General features: G+C 41.4%; 1 protein-coding gene across 1 annotated transcript in view; it reads right to left on the reverse strand.

Moving 5' to 3' along the window:
• Positions 1-18936, reverse strand: part of egfra (epidermal growth factor receptor a (erythroblastic leukemia viral (v-erb-b) oncogene homolog, avian)) — a 52174-nt gene that overhangs the window by 25227 nt on the left and 8011 nt on the right. The window contains exon 2 of the mRNA XM_074651621.1: positions 1137-1288. Within this exon, the coding sequence (XP_074507722.1) occupies positions 1137-1288 (152 nt within the window). The remainder of the gene's footprint in view (positions 1-1136; positions 1289-18936) is intronic.

Raw genomic sequence — 18936 nt, forward strand, 5'->3', positions numbered from 1 at the left:
TCAACTCAGAGCTTCTCTCTTTTTTTATGACCATAGACTGTCTATAAAAAGTGGATGTAGTCACTGTGACGTCACCCATTGGTTTGTGAACTGCCGTTTTGAAGCCTCCAGCTTGGCTTTTTGGCCATCACCATCTTGATTTTTTGTTTTAGTTTTTTGCAACCAGATGTGACACCAGAGGATGGAGATAAATACAACTGAACGCTGAACAAGACATTTTTAGGCGACCAAAATGTTCAAATTAACTTGCATGAACTGAAAACACGGTGAAAGGGTTAAAGTTATAAGATGAAACCACGGACAACTCCCAGACCACCAGACAACGCCATGGTAGCAAACTGTCAGTCACAAGGTAGCCACCGCTCTAAAGCATACCCTGCTTTATGGTCTATTTGATTCTAAATGGGACCATCATTTACTAAATGAACATCATGCTGTATTGAAGAAGACTTGAAACTAGTGATTGAGACCATAAACTTCTGTTTGCAATGTTTACTGAGGTAATAAATCAAGTAAGAAGTAGGGTCATTTTCTCATAGACTTCTATACAATCAGACTTCTTTTTTCAACCAGAGGAGTCGCCCCCTGCTGGTTATTAGAAAGAATGCAAGTTTAAGACACTTCCACATTGGCTTCACTGTACAGACCCGGAGGTTGCCGCCTGATTAAGACAGCTGGACAGTAAGGGGACATTATTTAGAGAGATTTTATCAAACTGAAAATGAGAAAGTGAGGGGGGACAAAAATAGGATTTTGAAAAGTGAGGCCCTGTTGGAACTACTGCATCGTATCTGCTGACTGTATGTTTTTCTGTGTTTGTGTGTGCAAGCTTGCATGTGAGTGCGTGTGTGGTCTCTCGTCACATCTGCCCAGTGTGTTCACAACCTTGTCGTTACAGCTGAGGTTCAAACAAAGAGCGTCATAAACACACTGAATCACTGAGTCACTATGGACTCACTCTCCTCTGATTTAATTATCTTTACTGAAGTGATAAGAGCAGTGAAGAGCCTGCAGAGATCCAGGAGAGCTTGTCTGGCAAACTGGATTCAGACCACCAAAGAGATGATAGGAAACTTCTCCCATCTGTTATGTGCACGTTAAGCCTTTCGCTGCTATAAAGGAGTAACAGTCTTTACCGTGAGGAAGGACAGGTCCCGGTGCTCCTCCATGTAGGTGACCTCCAGGTTCTCCAGGACCACGGTGCAGTTGATGTAGGTCTTCACCATGTTCTTGTAGTGGTCCTCTTTGGAACCCAGAAGGTTTAAACGGTTGGTAATGCCTTGGCATACTATAGAGAAAGACAAAAAATAAATAAATTGGGGAATATATTAGATTTATTCGAATTGAAACACATATCTCATCTGCAGTCACAAAAGCATCACTATCGAGGCCCACATTGTCAGAAAAATTCCCTGCTTATGTAACACCCTGGCTCAATTTATGACTGTCTGCCTGTCTTTGTCTCTGTTTGTGAATTCAGTCTGCGCAGTCATAACTTGGCCAACTTTCATGTGAAAATAACTGTTCTGGGTTGCATCTACAATAGGAATCAAATCTCAGCAACGAAACGAGTTCTGGCTCATGACTCAAAGTGAGCTGGCTGTATTTATACTGGCGAAGGCCTGAATCTTTCCACTGCTATGCGGGCTAGTTAAAACAACCACTGTGACCAGCGTCTCCAGGCCCATTGTGTCATTTCAGAAAAAAAAGATTTGGTGTGTCAGAGATTCCATGAGATCTGTGAGTATGTTTCTTTCGGGGAACTTTTGCTCTCTAAATCTCATAATTGATAACGATCTCAATAACTTCAGCCAAGTTTAAAAGAACAGTGTGGTACATTTCGGGGATTTATTAGCAGAAATGGAATATAATATTCATAAGTAATCGATTAAAATATTTAATCACAATTAATCTTATGATCGTCCATAGTATCGTGATTAATTACAAATAATTCTCATATTTTTTATCTGTTCAAAATTTACCTTGAAGGGAGGTTTGTCATGTATTTAATACTCTTATCAACATGGGAGTGGTCAAATATGCTTGCTTTATGCAAATGTATGTATATATTTATTATTATTATTGATTATTATCATAAAGTGGGCATGTCTGTAAAGGGGAGACTCGTGGGTACCCATAGAACCCATTTTCATTCACATATCTTGATGTCAGAGGTCAAGGGACCACTTTGAAAATGACCATGCCAGTTTATTCTCACCAAAAGTAACTAACTAAGTAACTTACATAGTTATACTAACGAGCTAGTATGACATGGTTGGCACCAATGGATGCGTTAAAGAAATAAGTGGCGTTAAAACAAATTTGCGTTATTATCGCGCTAACTTTGACAGCCCTAATTTTCATTAGTGTATAATCACCTGAAACTAAGAATCGTTGGCGTACTTCATATCTACATAGGGAGCAGGTCCTCAAACCAAACACTGGCTCTAGTGAGAGCCTTTCACATCATTACGTTACCTGAAGGCCACTGTAGTTCTCTGACACGCTTGTGAAACTGTGGTAACGTGAGCCGCAGAGTGCAAAACTGTGGTAGTGTTATTATGGTATGGATGGGCTCTGAACGAGGCAAACGGCGTTACCGCTGCTTTACACTCGGCAGCTCACGTTACCACCGTCTTGGAAAGGGAGGAGTGAGCGGAGGGATATTCAGTTGGTTGCAATCTGCAACCACTGCATCTAGATGCCGCCAAATCCTACACACTGTACCTTTAAGCATATCAGATTTTAGGGAAAGTTCTTGACGTGATTAAATAACAACTCACATCAAATGCATCAAATTGCACTTTCTCGAGTTTTCAGTGCCAATAACAACAAAGCCATTGAGAGAGGGATTCACAGGACTACAATTGTGGGCTGATAATGCAGCCTATCTGGCCTTATGCAATAAAGTGTTGGGATAAGGAAGGCAGTGTTGCTGATAAGCGCAGGACGCACGAGAGGCTTTTTTTCTTAATGCAGTTTTTAAAGCAAGAATGTGTGTTAAGAAAGCAGGTCGTCTTTCTCCCTTGAGCTGGTCAGACAGGTTCTGACTGCCACTGAAGAGAGAGTCAGCTGTGTTCAACACCCCTCCACTACACACACACACACACACACACACACATTCATGCACGCAAACACTCACATAATGAGCATATAATTGATAATGAAGTCGTAATTTATGGGTTAACTTGAGCAATAGGTTGAGTAAAAACAAAAACAAAAAATCCCTCCTGTTTATTAGAAATGATGGTGCTGCTGGTGTAATAATGTATCTTGGGTCACATTCCACAACGTGTCTGCTCTTGACTGCAAAGAAAGCCAAAACATGCGCTCCGAATCCTGAAACACACCTCACGACACTGCACATAACAGTTAACTTAATTGCACTGATTTGCCATATTGAAGAAAGAGACATAACATCATCTTTCAGCTCAGGCACACTAATATCTGACGCCAATATTTTTTTACTTTTCCTCTTCCATGTTTTGAATTCACGCAAACCAACAGCGACGGTGCGCCGAATCAGTGAGAATTAGGCACAAACAGCTGTCTCCCGCCCTCCCTCCTCATTAGTTTGTCCCTGAGGGATCTCCCTGACGTGAACCCTGCCGTCCGGCAGCCTAACGCCCAGGCAACAGAGGCAGACTAGCAAAGGCAAGCTGACCGTTTTAATTAGAGGAGCCATGTGAGATGTAATTAGCCTCCTAATTATTACCCAGACTGAGAAACCAAACTGTAATAAACAAAAAGGTTGTCATGAGTGTGCAGCTGTGAATATTAATCAACCTGATTTGGACATTCTGAATTGCTAATAGGGACACTGATTATGGTTAATTAGTGTTGTATTATTACCATATACAGAACATCTATGTATGGATATCCACCAGGCTGCTTCCTGTCTCAATGTTTGGTTCAGTTAATATTTATGATGAGCAGTAAAGGTGAGTAAAGGTTCATAAAACTTCCTCCACCAAAGGTTCAGACTTGTGTGGTGCACGATGAAGAAAAAAACAAACAGTTGATTGCTCAAGCAAGCAGCAGTATAGCCACAGTAAACATACTCCTCGGTCCACTTGTTGATTTCATCACTCAGGTTGCAGGTGGTAAATGACCTGATATTGCACGACCATAAACTGACTTCCTCATCAGCCCATGAGAAAAGAAACAAGGTCAGGCTGTAGCTACGTAGAAGTTATAACTAAAAGATTGCTTTTATTTTCTTCTAACAACACAGCCTTTTACTGTACAACTCTCGTAAACAGTGTCTGAGTTAGATGAGCTGGAAACTTTGAGTCACACCTTTCTGCAAGTAGAGACAGCTTGTGTGTAAAGGAATATGCAGATTGGAAATTACTGGGAACTCTGTTTTTCCATAACACCTGATTCAATTTTGACTCATGAAATACACTCAGCTTACTGTCTGCTTTAATGTACGGGTGGGGCCTGCAGTGACGTAACTGATACTGTGACAAAGACTAATTACAGATTGCTTCACTTCCTCCAGCTGTATTGTCGTCACAAAATGTCCAAGAGGTAGCTCTATGAGCAAGGAGTGGCAGGTCTGGTATAGTTCTTTATGCATGTATGTGCGTGTGTGTGGGTGGGTGTGTGTGCGGGCGTGTGTGAGTGTGCAACACTGTGAGGAGTACATAATATTCCCTGGATTGCGCCGTGCTGATCGGCACCCAGTCAGAGCAACACAAAAGACTCGGTAAACCCGATCATTAGTCATCTAAGCTTGTTGAAATGTGCGGTCGCATATCTCTCTTTTGATGTTTACTTGGGGACTAGTGTTGGGTGTGTGGGTAGATATTTGTTTCTTGAGGCTACAGGATCTGTGCGACTACAAAAAAAGAGACTGGCTAAGCTAATTATGTGTGATAATAAGTTCATTGTTCAAGTCCACACACTCAAATCCACACCAAAATTGAGAATGATAATGTTACAGAGAATGTAGGTCAAATCTGTGTTTCAACCACCTGTATTTCTCTCCAAGGGACGGAAATTGAGGAATAATTACTCAAATCTTGCCATATAATGCTTAAAAGTTTGTGTAATCTCTACTTTTAAAGAGTAAGATTTGCGTATTGAGTGCAAAATCACAGGAAAACCTTACAATATACGGTCATACAATACAAAAAAAAAAAAAAAAGAAATAGCTGACACTGGGAAATATGCTTATTTGCTTTATGGTGGAGAGTTAAATGAAAAGATTGATGCCACTCTCATGTCTGTATGGTCAATGTGAAGCTACTGCGAGCAGGAAGTTAGCTTAGCTTAGCATAAACATAGGGAACCAGGGGGAAACATCTTGAATCTGTCTGGTTTATAACCCCCTGTATGCAGTTTTTACATATTGGTTTTTGTGTGGATTAAACAAACTAGGTATAATGTGATACCTGATAATGGGCTTCCTCCGGGTCTGTACAGTGAAGCCAATGCTGAAGTGCCTTAAACTTGCATTCTTTCTAATAGCCAGCAGGGGGCGACTCCTCTGGTTGCAAAAAGAAGTCTAATTGTGTAGAAGTCTATGAGAAAACGACCCTACTTCTGACTTGATTTATTACCTCAGTAAACATTGTAAACATGAGTTTATGGTCTCAATCACTAGTTTCAACTCTTCTTCAATACAGCATGATGTTCATTTAGTAAATTATGGACCCATTTAGAGACAAATAGACCATAAAGCAGGGTTTGCTTTAGGGCGTGGCTACCTTGTGATTGTGACAGGTCTCTACCACAATGTTGTCCGATCTGGGACTCGTCCGTATTTTCGTCTTAGAACTTTAACCCTTTCACAGTGTGTTTTCAGTTCATGAAAGTTAATTATAACATTTTGGTCGCTTAAAAATGTCTTATTCAGAGTTTGGTTGTACTTAGCTCCACCCTCTGGTGTCACTTCTGGCTGGCACAACCCAAGATGGCAAAGGCCAAAATGTCAAGGCTTCAAAACTGTGGTTCATAAACCAATGGGTGACATCACGGTGGCTATGTCCACTTTTTATATACAGTCTATGGTTAGTGAGCCAGTCTAGCTGTTTCCCTCTGTTTCCAGTCTTTATGCAAAGTGGCTGTAGCTTTATATTTAACGGACAGATATGAGAGTGGTATTGCTCTTTTCATCTAACCCTCTGCAAGACAGTGAATTCCCAAAATTTCCAACTTTCCTTTAAAAGCTTTCAAAAGGTAGCATTTACTGAAGGGCTATTGAATTGCATATAAGCTACAGGTGTTTGTGTTATTATGTCCATCTCCTTTATTATGTAGGCTAAACAGTGCTGGCACCAAACTATATAATGTCAACCTTTTCTTTCAACTTTGAAGCTGAAAAACTTATTTGACAGAGAAAAAGGAGGAGCGAGTGAAGCAGGGTATAAAACCAAAGTCACGGCACACGAACGTTCCAGTAAATATTTGAGACACATTAACTAAACATGGTGAGATCAAATGTGCAATGTTAAGTACCAAAACCAACCAAAAGGGAAAAAAAGTCTGCCATAAATTCACATTTTGCGGTCTCATTTACATGTTTGGACGAAACTTTGTATTTTTCTGGCCATGAGAGGAAATACTAAATGTCCACAAATGCAAACTGAACTTCCCAGGGACACGGAAAAACCCTCTCTAACCCATCTAATGGTTTCCTTTGGTACACTGAGCCATCTACTATACATTTAATCATCATGCTTTCTACTACAGACAACAGAAATGGCCATGCCGCGTTCTCTTCCTCTCATTCACTACCTGCAATTCGATTACGCCGTGTCCAGAGTCTGATGATTACATTATCTGAAAACTTATACATAATTAAAGGGAAGTAACAATGCTTACTGACATGACTTGTTTATTTCTCTCCCCGAGACAACAGCATTACGGCAAAGTATCTTATGTAACTCAATCAGCAGTGTTCCTCCGCTGATAAAAAATCAATGCCAAGATGAATCCCCTTATTTAGAGGTGAATTATGGTTAACCCCCTCATACTGTATGTCTCTGCACGTATGGTAAGAGGATGTTGATAAGATGGGGGGAAAATACATGTGCTTTTATTGGCCTCAGTTTAGAGTTGGGGGTTGCATTGACTCCGATTTCCAGACCTCCAGATTCCAGGGAAGAATAAATCTCTCAAAGCCCACTATCAGTGAATGAAGGGGGAAAGATCCACTTCCTTGATTCTTTCAGTGCATTCAGCACTCATACTTCCTCCTCTTATATTCTCTGGCTTCAAATCAAGAGGAGATGAGGGATCAAGTGTCATATAAAGGCAAAACCAGCAGTACAAGTAGTCATATGTGCATTCTTTGGTGGTGTGTACTATATTTGTTTAAACACACTTTGTAGTCTGACATAAAAATCCCTGATATCCTGCTCTCTGTACAGGGGAAACACAATCTTCCTTTGCGTGGGAGATGCATCAGTCCCTTAGAGAAAACATCTTGGGGCCTCAGAAAAAGAAAAAGGGGCCAGTAAGGACGAGAGGATACCCCCCCACTTTCCCTCCATATCCCCAGTGAATCTAGCAACACAAGTCCCTTTGACATCACAGGAAGTTGATCTTTGCACAGGGTCAGATCCAGACGGCTACCCTGCGATGCCGAACCAGATGGTAGCCGATTGTCGTCTCCATAGGAGGAGGACAGTCTAAATCTATGGAGAAAGAGGACTGATGGAAAGGAAGTGAGGGAAAAAATAAAGGAGAGTCAGAACAGGAGTGGTTTGTGGTTGAGCTGAACGAAAGAGATGTGGGACGTAGCAGCCGGCTGTGGGTCAAACTGTGGGTGTTAAAGCTTCACACTTGATGTATGAACGTGGCTGACCTTTCCCTGGAGGCTAACAAAGGGGACAAAACAGCTGTAGAACACAAGCAGATGAAGCATCCCAGTGAATACGTCACATGTCCTCTAAACAAGTTCAACCGCTGTGACTTTGCTCACCGGCCCTGCCGGAGTTTGAGCGCAATCATTGAAGTCTAGTCTGTTAAAAGCTCAGCAAAGTGACCAAATAAAGACCAAAAAGGCTAGTGTTTACTCTCCGCTCCTGAAGAGCACTCTCTACCAGTCGGTGAGACACTCCAGATACCTGTGGCCGGGCCCATCATAATGTTTACTCTCCACCTCGGTGTGAGGAAACCGTGGATTTAGGTTCTGCACAAACACAGGAATACAGAATGTATACTCACACACTTCTGCACACTGTGATCAGCATTTCTAATAGAAATCAGTCAACTTTAATGCCTGATTTAAAAGCCAGAGGACCTTTAGAGCAATTTAGTTTTTTATTTAAATTATTAGGTTCAAATTAATATACTGCATATATATACTATAAGTCTACATGAGGTTAAAGGTCCACCCAAATAAAAAAAAATGCCACCCCAATACATTTAGTTTGTAGCCTACTGCTAACAACAATAAAAGATACAAATTATAAAATTCAACTGAAACATGTTGTTTTGGATACAATGTCCCTGTTAATCAACAACAATCGCTGTCAACAGTTTTCATGAAAACAAATTCGTTGTCAAAAAGTAGTTCCAATGAAAACTGTTCCCATTGAAGTCTGTGGTTTAGTCACAGTAACCGAGACATTGTTTCTGGAAAACAACACTGTTTTTCTTTCTTTCTTTTATTTTTTTTAAAGCTGCATAAATCAATATTTGTATATGAACAATGGGTCAGATGTGTGATGTGAAAGGAGGTATTTTTCCTGGATACACCAACATAGAAATACCACCCAACTCTGCAGTTCCCCTCAGTTCTAAAACATCTTTCAGCCTCGCAACTAGGTTTTAACGCAGTAGTCGGTGTTACTGGTGTTACATTGTGTTCAGGCATACATCGATTACATAACTTATCCACTGCTAAAATCCATTTAGTTCATATTTGGCACATCAGCGGCGTGTTATCAATACATGGTCGGACGACGGACGCTACAATCTGAAAGTGAAAGTGTCTGCTCCGTATGGAGTCTCAGCACAGAGTAGCAGGAGTCAGAATTGACACACGGGACGAGAGAGTTGACAGACAAGACGATGGCTGAGGATTTAGTGTCGGAGCAAAAAAGCAAAAGCAAGGCAAAGGCTATTTGGCAATATTTCGGATTTAAACTCAATGCTATAAGGGAACCATAAAGTTAATGAGGAAATCGCCGTGCGGAGGACGGAGCGGTCACAGCCAGTGTGCGCGGCGCAGTGGCGCCAGGTGGAAACCTGCAGCCCCGCAGCGAAAGCGCTATCAGAGAGACCAGACAAACAGCCATCCGATGTTGAAGATCAAAGTAAGCACTCTACATATATTGAGCGTCATCTTTTCTTGTAAAATGTCAGGTGTAATCGGTAGCACTGGTGTTGTCACAAGTTTATTAACCGGTGGGAAAATTTGAATTTCCTCACCATGACATTCCTTACTCGCAACTCTTCTGCTTTGGTTCACTCTCACTGCTCATCGGTATTGTTTCCAGCTGCAGTAGGCAGCTGTTTTCAGCAAAGAAGCTGTGATAAACCTACTCTACGCTACCTGCCAAACATCGTGGACAGAAAAAATGAAAGGAAACCAACACAGAGCTAAAAAGAGATTGAATATTACTGTTATATTTGGTAGCCTGAAATACGACATCAAATAAATGCATAAATAATATGTCAATGTTGTGTTTACAGCTTGTTTTGTTCAACGTTGTGAGCATAACAAACTAAAGTCCACTCACCTCCATTGTATTGGGGTGGAGGCAGAAATCTCAGAGACAAACATCTCAGAACCAGGTGAAATAAAAGCAAAACTGTTTGCACACCACCAGAGGTAAATAAGAAAATGTTTTTTTTTTTGTAATTTCAGTGAGCCAACTCTTTAATTTAGAAAAATATTAATTTATTATGTGGTTACTGACTTACAAGAGGAGCTTTCATAGCATCCATGCTGGTTATCGTTTGAGCTACTGCTGTGAATAATCAACACACTGCACATTTATCTCAATAGTCAATGATGCATTCATTACCCAATAGTGATATCCATGACCGAAGAGATAAATAACAATAAATGATAGAAGGATAAATTACTGGGCACCAAGTTGATTTATTGGTGTTGGTTAAACACAGCTGCACTCCTATTACTGTCCAGCTGTGACTGATATATGAGGGGCGCAACATGATGGACCAAATAATCAAGCAATGCATATCATTAGTCAGACAATTCCCCCACTTGCCCTGTTGGAAAGTCCATTAGTCCTCCATAAAGGCACCAAACAATCCCACTCCTGTTACCCAAAACTCACACAACCTCCAGCCCCATTTAAATTCCAATAATGCACCCACCATTCTCCTGAAATGTTCCAACATAAACCCACTTCCTCTTTAACGTCCAGGCATTCTCCCTATTGAAGGCCATTCTAGCCAAGACAACCCCCACATCCCCTCTCTTTTCTCTCTCTTTCTCCAACCCTGTTAAAACCATACTCCTCTTCAATCCCACAGGAAGCACGGGAGGAAGACTGGAGAGGGAGTGGGCGGTGAGCGCATTGCTGCTAACTCACTGTCTTTTTCTCTACCCCCCCGTCCGTCACTAAGCCATGCCTGGAAAAGAAGAGCGGAGGAAGAGAGAAAGAAAAACAACAACCACGAGCGAAGGAACCCACACATTTCACACATCATTCCAGCAGGAGAAAGCAGCTGTGATTTGGGAATCCCCTGTTGGTTTTAAGCATTCCCAGTGCAGAGCAGAGGGCCCATATTGGAGCAGATCAAGAGAGGACAGATAACTCTCACTCACTGGACTCCTCACTTCAACTAAACAAAGGAGATAGACGCTCCTTGAGGCAGCCTTTCTGCTTAAGGGTTTCTTATTTTTAGCGCCGATTGCTGACAGGCTCATTTGTGTGTAGGTCTAACCACTGTTTCGCAGCGCTGCCTGCCAACAACTCAATTACTGCCTTAGTCATGTCTCTAGCAACTCGGCCCTGCTGGAGTCTTCACAGAGAGAGACCCCATAAAAGGAATATTCTAGAAAAGCCCTGAGGTTTGCATTAGTAAGCTTTACTCTGTTGCTCAGCCCTTACTCACTATTCAAACTCTGGTTTACACATCAGCAGGCCCTTAAATCCACTGATGAGTAGTTTCTTCCTCATCCACACTGGCAGAGGGCAAGAGTCAGGGACAAACGGAGCTCAGGGGAATCAGATTGGACAGCAGTGGGGCTCTCATGATGTTCAACACTCTGAAAGGGGATTTTGTTACATGTTGCGTTGTACTCGGCCAAAAGCGTGACCAATTTAATTTGCCCAGGAAAAGCTCGTAAGAATTCAGCCACGTCTTCCTGATGACACATCAAACTGAAATGTTTGAAATGCGGCGGGTTGCCGCTGCCAGCCAAGTACTTGTGGCCCCAGAGTGCTCCGTTATAATCTTAGGAGTATTTTCAAAACAATTCTATCGCCGCTGAAATAGTGTGAACGGCAACGACTGACAGAAAATGGTGCTAGATTTTCATCAAACACCTCTCCCACAAGCCCACGGCTCAGATTTCATCCATTGTTAACGTGCGGGGCGTCATCCTGTTCCTGACACACACAAAAAAGAAGCACATCGCACATGGTTAACAAAGCTCTGGAACAATGCGTTAGCTTGTTTAAGATGATTATGACTGAGATGGGCGGTTGTTTCAAGGACGCCCCCTCACTACGGAGACACAGAGGGGCTTTTGCACAACCTAAGGTCTGGCTGCTTTGCATCAGTCATCAAAGGCATCAGACTTGGCAGGCTAGACCCTCGTCGCTATCAGCTACGCTGCTGAACACAAGGACCCTGGCTCAGAATCACTGTGTACTGTAGGAAACACACTACAAACTCTCAGGACTACTCCAGAGAGTGGACAATCAGTGTACGAGCCAGGATACAAAACCATTCCAGCATAATAGCTATCCAATGTCCAACCAAGGAAAAACAAAAGAGAAAAATCAGCCAGATACGAGTTGAATAGTAGACGTAAAATACAACCAACTTTACTACAATAAGTACCTTAAAGTCCAACTACTTTATTTTCTGGGGTTTTCAGATGGAAACGCCAACACAGCCGTTAGCAAAAAGCGGTGATGTAGGTTACCAAAGTAATCAATAAGGTTGTGATTAAGAATAATGTGAATGCTAGCACTAGCTGAGTCAACGTTTGGAAATAACTGAAAGGGTTAGTTTGGATTCTTTTGAAGTGTGGTTGTATCTAGGCTATTCTTCCGTGTTCTGCCAGGTAAAATTAAGTTTTTTTGTCAGTGGAGTCTGGTTGCTTTGAAGAGAGTGGTATATTGGCTTCAATTCCTCGAAAGGGCTGTCTGATGGTGAGGTAAAGTGGCTGCGGATTGGAGCAGCAGAAAAAAAACTTATTTTAGCCACCTAAAACAAAACAAAACAAAAACTATATCAATTTAAATTGTGCGCTGTATTTAGAATATTTTCAGTGGTTTACCTTGCCGCTGTAGACAGCCCTTTCAGGTGGGGAACTGGAGCCGTTATCTATGTTCTCTTCAAAGCCACCAGACTACATTCATAAAAACAGTAGTTTTACCTCGCAGAACACGGGAGTTGCTGGTCTACCGCTGCCTTGATCGGTTAGTTTGTTTGTGTTACTGTGTGACTTTCAGATCCGAACTATGGATTGTGGCGTCCTCACTAGTAGCCTACATTGCTTAATGATATAAAAACCTCAAAAATACATAAAATAATGGACTTTCCCTATAATATTGGGGAGACACATTTTGGTTAATATGACACATGTGCAACCATTATAAACATTTTAGGACTGGAAATTTATTTTTCACCTGGGAAAGAGTAACTTTTATGCCAAATGGAAGAGAAGTCCTGAGTGCTCAAACTGCAACTGGGCAAACTCCATCTCCTGAGGAAGATTGTGTGATACAATTGAAAGCTCCACAACGACAGCTAATAAATGGTCACAAATGAACCGTCAATCTCAACTCTAAAGCCAACAGACAAGAGGTCCTTAAAGTTCCCAGGAAAAGGGAAATGTAAACCTTTCCATGACAACTGGGCTAACTCTGGTTGCTGAGGAAGATTGTGTAAAATGATCAAAAGCTCCAGAACAGCTCCTAAATGGACCTTGTGGGATTTCTTTTTTTTTTTTATCAGTTACAAACAGCTCAACAGATGTAATGACGTTTCCAGCTTCAAATCCTGGATCTCATTTCGGATGTTTTTCAATCAACCAACAGGTGCAGAGCATTTATAGCCCAGAATAAATCTTCAGATGACTTTATTTCTGGGAAGCGTATGCACATAAAAAGTGCACAAAATGCTGATTTACTGAGCCAGAATAACACTAAGAACAAAAGCAAAACTCCCCTGCCAGGCTAACGTGAATATTTCAAATACCTTCTGCTTGACTGTTTAACGAAATCAAGTTCAGTAGGTTGTTTATGTGTCCTTTGACCCCAAAACCCAATTAGATTTAGAGTATTTCTAATCTCTTGGAAATCTTGTGGGTGCCTGATTATTTAAATAATACTCGGATAAAAACTAAACAAGGGCATTCATATTAAAAAATCTCAGACTGCCTTCTAATCAGCTCAGGAAGCGGTTGTTGTTATAGTGGATATACTGCAGGTCCAGAGGGCTAATCCTTACTGCCTGGCACTAGTCCAACTATGCACTCCAGGGTATTTCTACCAGGGAAGCCAATCTCCACCACGCTGAAGTGGTTTGTTATGAAAATGAAAATAGAGTAGCAGATATTGATCATTTATCAGCGATGCTTTAAATGTCATGGGGATGTAATATGATGCAGTGCATGGGAATATACTTATAATATATAGCCTTCACTAATGGTTTAGAGGGTAATCTTGCATTAAGAGGGTCAGTTCCACTGTTTTTATGGAGGGAAACATTGCAAGTGAAGCAAGCAGAATTCCTCCTCTTTTACAGGCCTCTGGCTTCAATTATGAAAACATGTGGTAATGAAGATGTTCCGCTCAAAGTCCCACCAGGAAATTAATTCTGAGCTCAACGAAGCATTAGTGTTGTTGAAACTTACTAGGCAATTAGAAAAGGTACTAGAGAGGGCGTGTTGTGTTTAGAGCACATTATGTTTTAGCGCTCCGGGGGTTAAACAAATCACAGATCGACTCTGTAGCCGAGCCGAGCCACCACTACAATATTATGAACAATGCTGTCATCTCGTCTATAAATGGCTTGGATGAAATACATTTTACGATGCTGATGAAATCCCTGGGAGGTGATGTTGGCTTGTAAAACGCTGGAACCATGGTAAGAGAAGGGCTGACATCTTCTTTTCCTTTTTCTAACACACCCCGCCGCGATACACTGCCAGCAGCTATCATCATTGTTGTCGTAATTCAGAAAGCTATGTCATGAGGAGGGCCGTCTGTTGTTTGCTTGCCTGAATTATACTTCACTGGTCGATGAGGAGATTGTAGTTCTTGTAGTTTTGAAGACAAAACTTTAGGCATATAAGAAAACACCTAATCAAGCATTCATAGAGCACTTTTTTACACACTAGCGGCATGGCTCTAGATGGCAATGTCACGGTCAGTTGGTTGGTCCAGCACTTTGGTCCACACTGAAATATCTCAACAACTATTGGATGTATTGCAACACAATTTGGTGCAGAGAAGATGAATCCCAATGATTTTGATGATCCAACAGTATTTCTTCAGTTTTTTCTTATATTGTACGTTGAAATATTTCAACATCTAATGGATGGATTGGAATAAAATTTTGCACCGACATTCATGGTAGGGATGTCATGAAATGTTGTATACGATAAGTTTCTTGCCAAAAACTACATTTTACAGGATTACATTTGAACATATCATCAGAACGTTATAGTTTACCTTTGCCTATATTTTTACTGAATAGAGCTTGAACTCATCATAATGAAACTCAATGCAGCCTCCGTTATCCATGAACATCCATGCCATTAACATTAGCGGTTAGCTCCATGGGACTGTGCTGCCCATTGGCTGCTAACAGCAAACGTCAACTAGCTTTTCTCCGGCCAATTTCAACACAAATTTGTTGTTCACCATGTAGTGTAGGATAAAATAGGGTGCCTCCCCTGGACGCGTCAATAGTGAGTTTACTTCGTCCTTTCGGATTTCAGACTCCGTGGTCTCGCCTCAGCTGTACTTTGTGTTTAGTGTTAATTAACAAATGTCAGCATGCTAACACGGTAAAGTAAGATGAACATGGTAAACATTATACCTGCTAGCATGTAGGGATGGGACGTTATAGGATTATATCCCGGATCGCAATAAAAAATACTCACAAAAGTTGATTGTGTTGTGAATTTCCATCATCAGGATAATCGTGAATATCGTCACGAGTGACTTGAAAAAAGCTGTCTTGATCGCAATCATGGTAAAGAAGTGAACAATAGAGCTTGATTTAAAAGGTATATATGCAGCCTTATCTGTTGGCTTTTGTAAACAAACCATTCAAAATTTCCCCTTCCTCCCCGGCTCAACAAGTGAGAGGGAGAGCGCAGCAGTGGTCGAGTGAGCCATAAAGAGAATGCAATAAAACATATTTGTATAAGTGATTGCAGTATTTTTTAGTGTCATTTTAAGGGTTTTAAGCATATTTTGATGATTATCAGGATAATACTGTGAATCTCAATTATCTTGGATAATGGTGAAATTAAATTTCCATATCGTCCCTTGTCTACCAGCATGTCAGCAGTGTCACGGAGAGCATTTTGGCGTTACGGCATTTAACTCAAAGAACTGCTGTCCCTAAGTGCAGCTTCACAGAGCCGCTAGCATGGCTGTAGACTTCTTAGTCTTGATACCATTTTCAAGGCCTGAATGTTTTTTCTCTATTGATATTTGTGTGTAGGATTAGACGCCTTGATCCAATACAAAGCTCCAAAAACAGCTAAATGGGTTCTCTTACCCTAGCAGCCTTCATAACTTGTAACATACAGGGATGCCTTTCTCCTCACTGTTGACACAAGTCTGTAAAGTCATGTCTACATGGCAAGTTAAGGTCAAGGAAGACAGATAAGCCTGTGTCAAAGAAGACAACAAAGCCCTGAATAAAGAACCTTTTGTCCAAAGACTTGGGGTTTCAGCGGGGAAGGAGACGTACATTCAAGTTTGGTCTGCACATGAGCCACAGGGGCTGAAAGAGAACTCATTTGTCTCATGCACTTTACTTTTTCTTTGTGTATGTTTTTCCAATCATGCATGTTGCCTCATTATCTTATTTTGGCCACCCACTCACTATGTACATTGGCTAAGTTTCAGCCTTATTATCATTTTCTGTTGGAGACACTCCTGTTAGGAAGCCAACCACAATAGGCACACTGTAAGCCGAGAATTCAAGCTTTGCATTCTGCAACTTGTCAATACCCAGCCCATTCAAAGATGTGACAGGGGGTCTAGACTGGAAGAAACCTGGAGGCAATACAGGTATCAGCTAACAAGTGGTTCTACATGTCTGTATTTGTTTTTGCATATGAGAAAGTTTTTTCTGTAAAGCTGTAAAGTTTCCTATTTCCCTACGCGCCTACGGTGCAAATCAAATCAGCGAGTTAATAAACCATTCTTCTTTTAATGCTGGCGTCCAAGTGCCGCTGAAAGCAAGACTAAAGGTTATAACATTACTGAAGTTATTTGTCTTTTCTTTGTAGAGGATACATTAGTATTTGGCAACAAGGCAAAACTCCTTCTGTTTCTTTTTGACTAGTTATTACTCGCCACTACTATCTTTTCAATACTGGAAAGTCACCTACTGTAGGACTTGATTGACACGCTACCACGCCCTTGCAATGAAGCATGTAATGCTAAGAACATTAGCAAAGAAAACACTCTTTTGTATAAGTAGTCGAGCGATGAAGACAAGCCTGATCAGGGTTACCTAAATAAATAAGAAATATAAATAAATAATTATGTATGCTATAAATGAACAGGATATAGTTTTTGATGTTAACATATTCCCCCGTAACCCTAACCATTCAATTCAAGTCAAGCAGAACAATTTTACGTCAATGTCAGTCACAGGTTTTCCATTGTTTACAGGTGTGAGCGTGGAAAAAGCTAAACCATTAAGCAACAGACTAGAGCAGAGCCAATACAAACTAATGGAAACTAGACTAATGCTTCAGGTTAAAGCTGTTAAAGAGCTCCTACATCCTTTTAATCAGGATGTGAGGCAGGAAGCCCCCCTCTCTTTGGGGTTACAAATTAAACATCCTGGATCTCCATCCCGATGGCTTTTCACAAATGCAGGGATTCATTTACAAAAATTGGATAAATTAACCAGAATGTGCCACAACAAGGTCCAAACCACCAACAGTGAGTCACAGCTTAGAATGCACCATTTAGTTTACTAGGCTAATGGACCACACAGGAAGAGGCTAAATGTTGTTAGGGAAGCACGTTTCAGAGATCAGCCGCCACCCTTCAACCGATTCTTTCTTCAGAAATGTTCTGAGATGGAGATTTGTTTGTGAAGCTATTGTTCCCCTCCCTGTAGGGGATTCCTCTTTTGGGCGAGCACATTGCTCCTCAGAATGACCCTCAGGTCATTAGAGAAGATGCCACACCTACAGGAGGTCTTTGGGATAATTGTGAGAGACTCTCATCTCCAATTTGAATGCCAAAGTGAAACAACAGCAACAAGAAAGAACAGACTGTGATTAAGGAAGGGCATGAATACAAAAGTCAAAGATCTCACCCCGTCCTTCTGATGTTTGTTTGTGTATCCCCGACTTTCCTGTTTTGCTCCCTTTGCTGCGAGCCTTCCTTTAATCTGTGCACCACCCCTGTCCATCCCATTGACATCTTTTACATTTGCATTGTGACACGAAGATCCATTGAGCTCACTACTGAATACAAAACCTCATTTATCTGCAAGGAAAGAAAAGGCCCCAGACTCCCAGACTATGCCTGTTCACTGGCCTTTCTAAACTGAACAGAGCTGCAAATTTCTTTTGAGCGGGTTAGAGCGATGGGTTTCATCCAAGCTGAAAGCCTCCAGGATGGAAACATGTTCGGTGCCCACTTTCCATTTTTACCTTCACTAGTAGAGCTGACTTCCTGTTTCAGCAGTTCCAGCCCGACAGGGCACATTCAGAAACTGCTTTGTCAAACACATGAAAAACAAGTAATTCATTCACAAAGGAAATTAATTGGTAAGAAATGTTTCAGTTGCTGCAACTGGAATGAATGTAAAGGGTGTGCATTGGCAAACGTCTACCAACCAGCCAACCAAAATTATTTCCTTTTTTTTAACCGCTACATTGAGCTGAAAGTAAGTCATGCATTTTGTTCCCACACTATTTTTCTGTGGTTAACAGTCCATTGTGAACTAAAATGAATACTGTAAACAGTTCTTTATAAAGAATAAAATGAGGGGATGCATCAATATGTTGGGGATGCTTAAAGGAACAGTGTGTAACAATTTTGGGGGATCCATTAGCAGAAATGGAATATAATATTCATAACTATGTTTTCATTAGTGTATAATCACCTGTAACTATGAATCATTGTGTTTTCTTTAGCTTAGAATGAGCCCTTCATATCTACATAGGGAGCAGGTCCTCTTCACGAAGTCCGCCATGTTGCTCCGCCATGTTTCTACAGTAGCCCAGAACGGACAAATCCAACACTGGCTCTAGAAAGAGCCTTTCAGGTTCTTACAAAAGGCCACCGTGGTCCAACACACTTTTGAAACTGTGGTAACGTGAGCTGCAGAGTGCAAAACCGTGGTACCGCCAGCCGCCGTCTGACTTCCGTTGCTCCTACAGTAGTGTTATCATGGTAAGGATGGCCTTTGAGCGAGGCGAACGGCGTTACCACAGCTTTGCACTCGGCAGCTCACGTTACCGCGGTCTTGAAAAGGAGGAGTGAGCGGAGGGGTACTCAGATAGTTGTAATCTGCAACCACGCCACTAGATGCCGCCAAATACACACTGCACCTTTA

This window comes from Sebastes fasciatus, chromosome 11 (assembly GCF_043250625.1).
Source record: "Sebastes fasciatus isolate fSebFas1 chromosome 11, fSebFas1.pri, whole genome shotgun sequence".
Classification (NCBI taxonomy): domain Eukaryota; kingdom Metazoa; phylum Chordata; class Actinopteri; order Perciformes; family Sebastidae; genus Sebastes; species Sebastes fasciatus.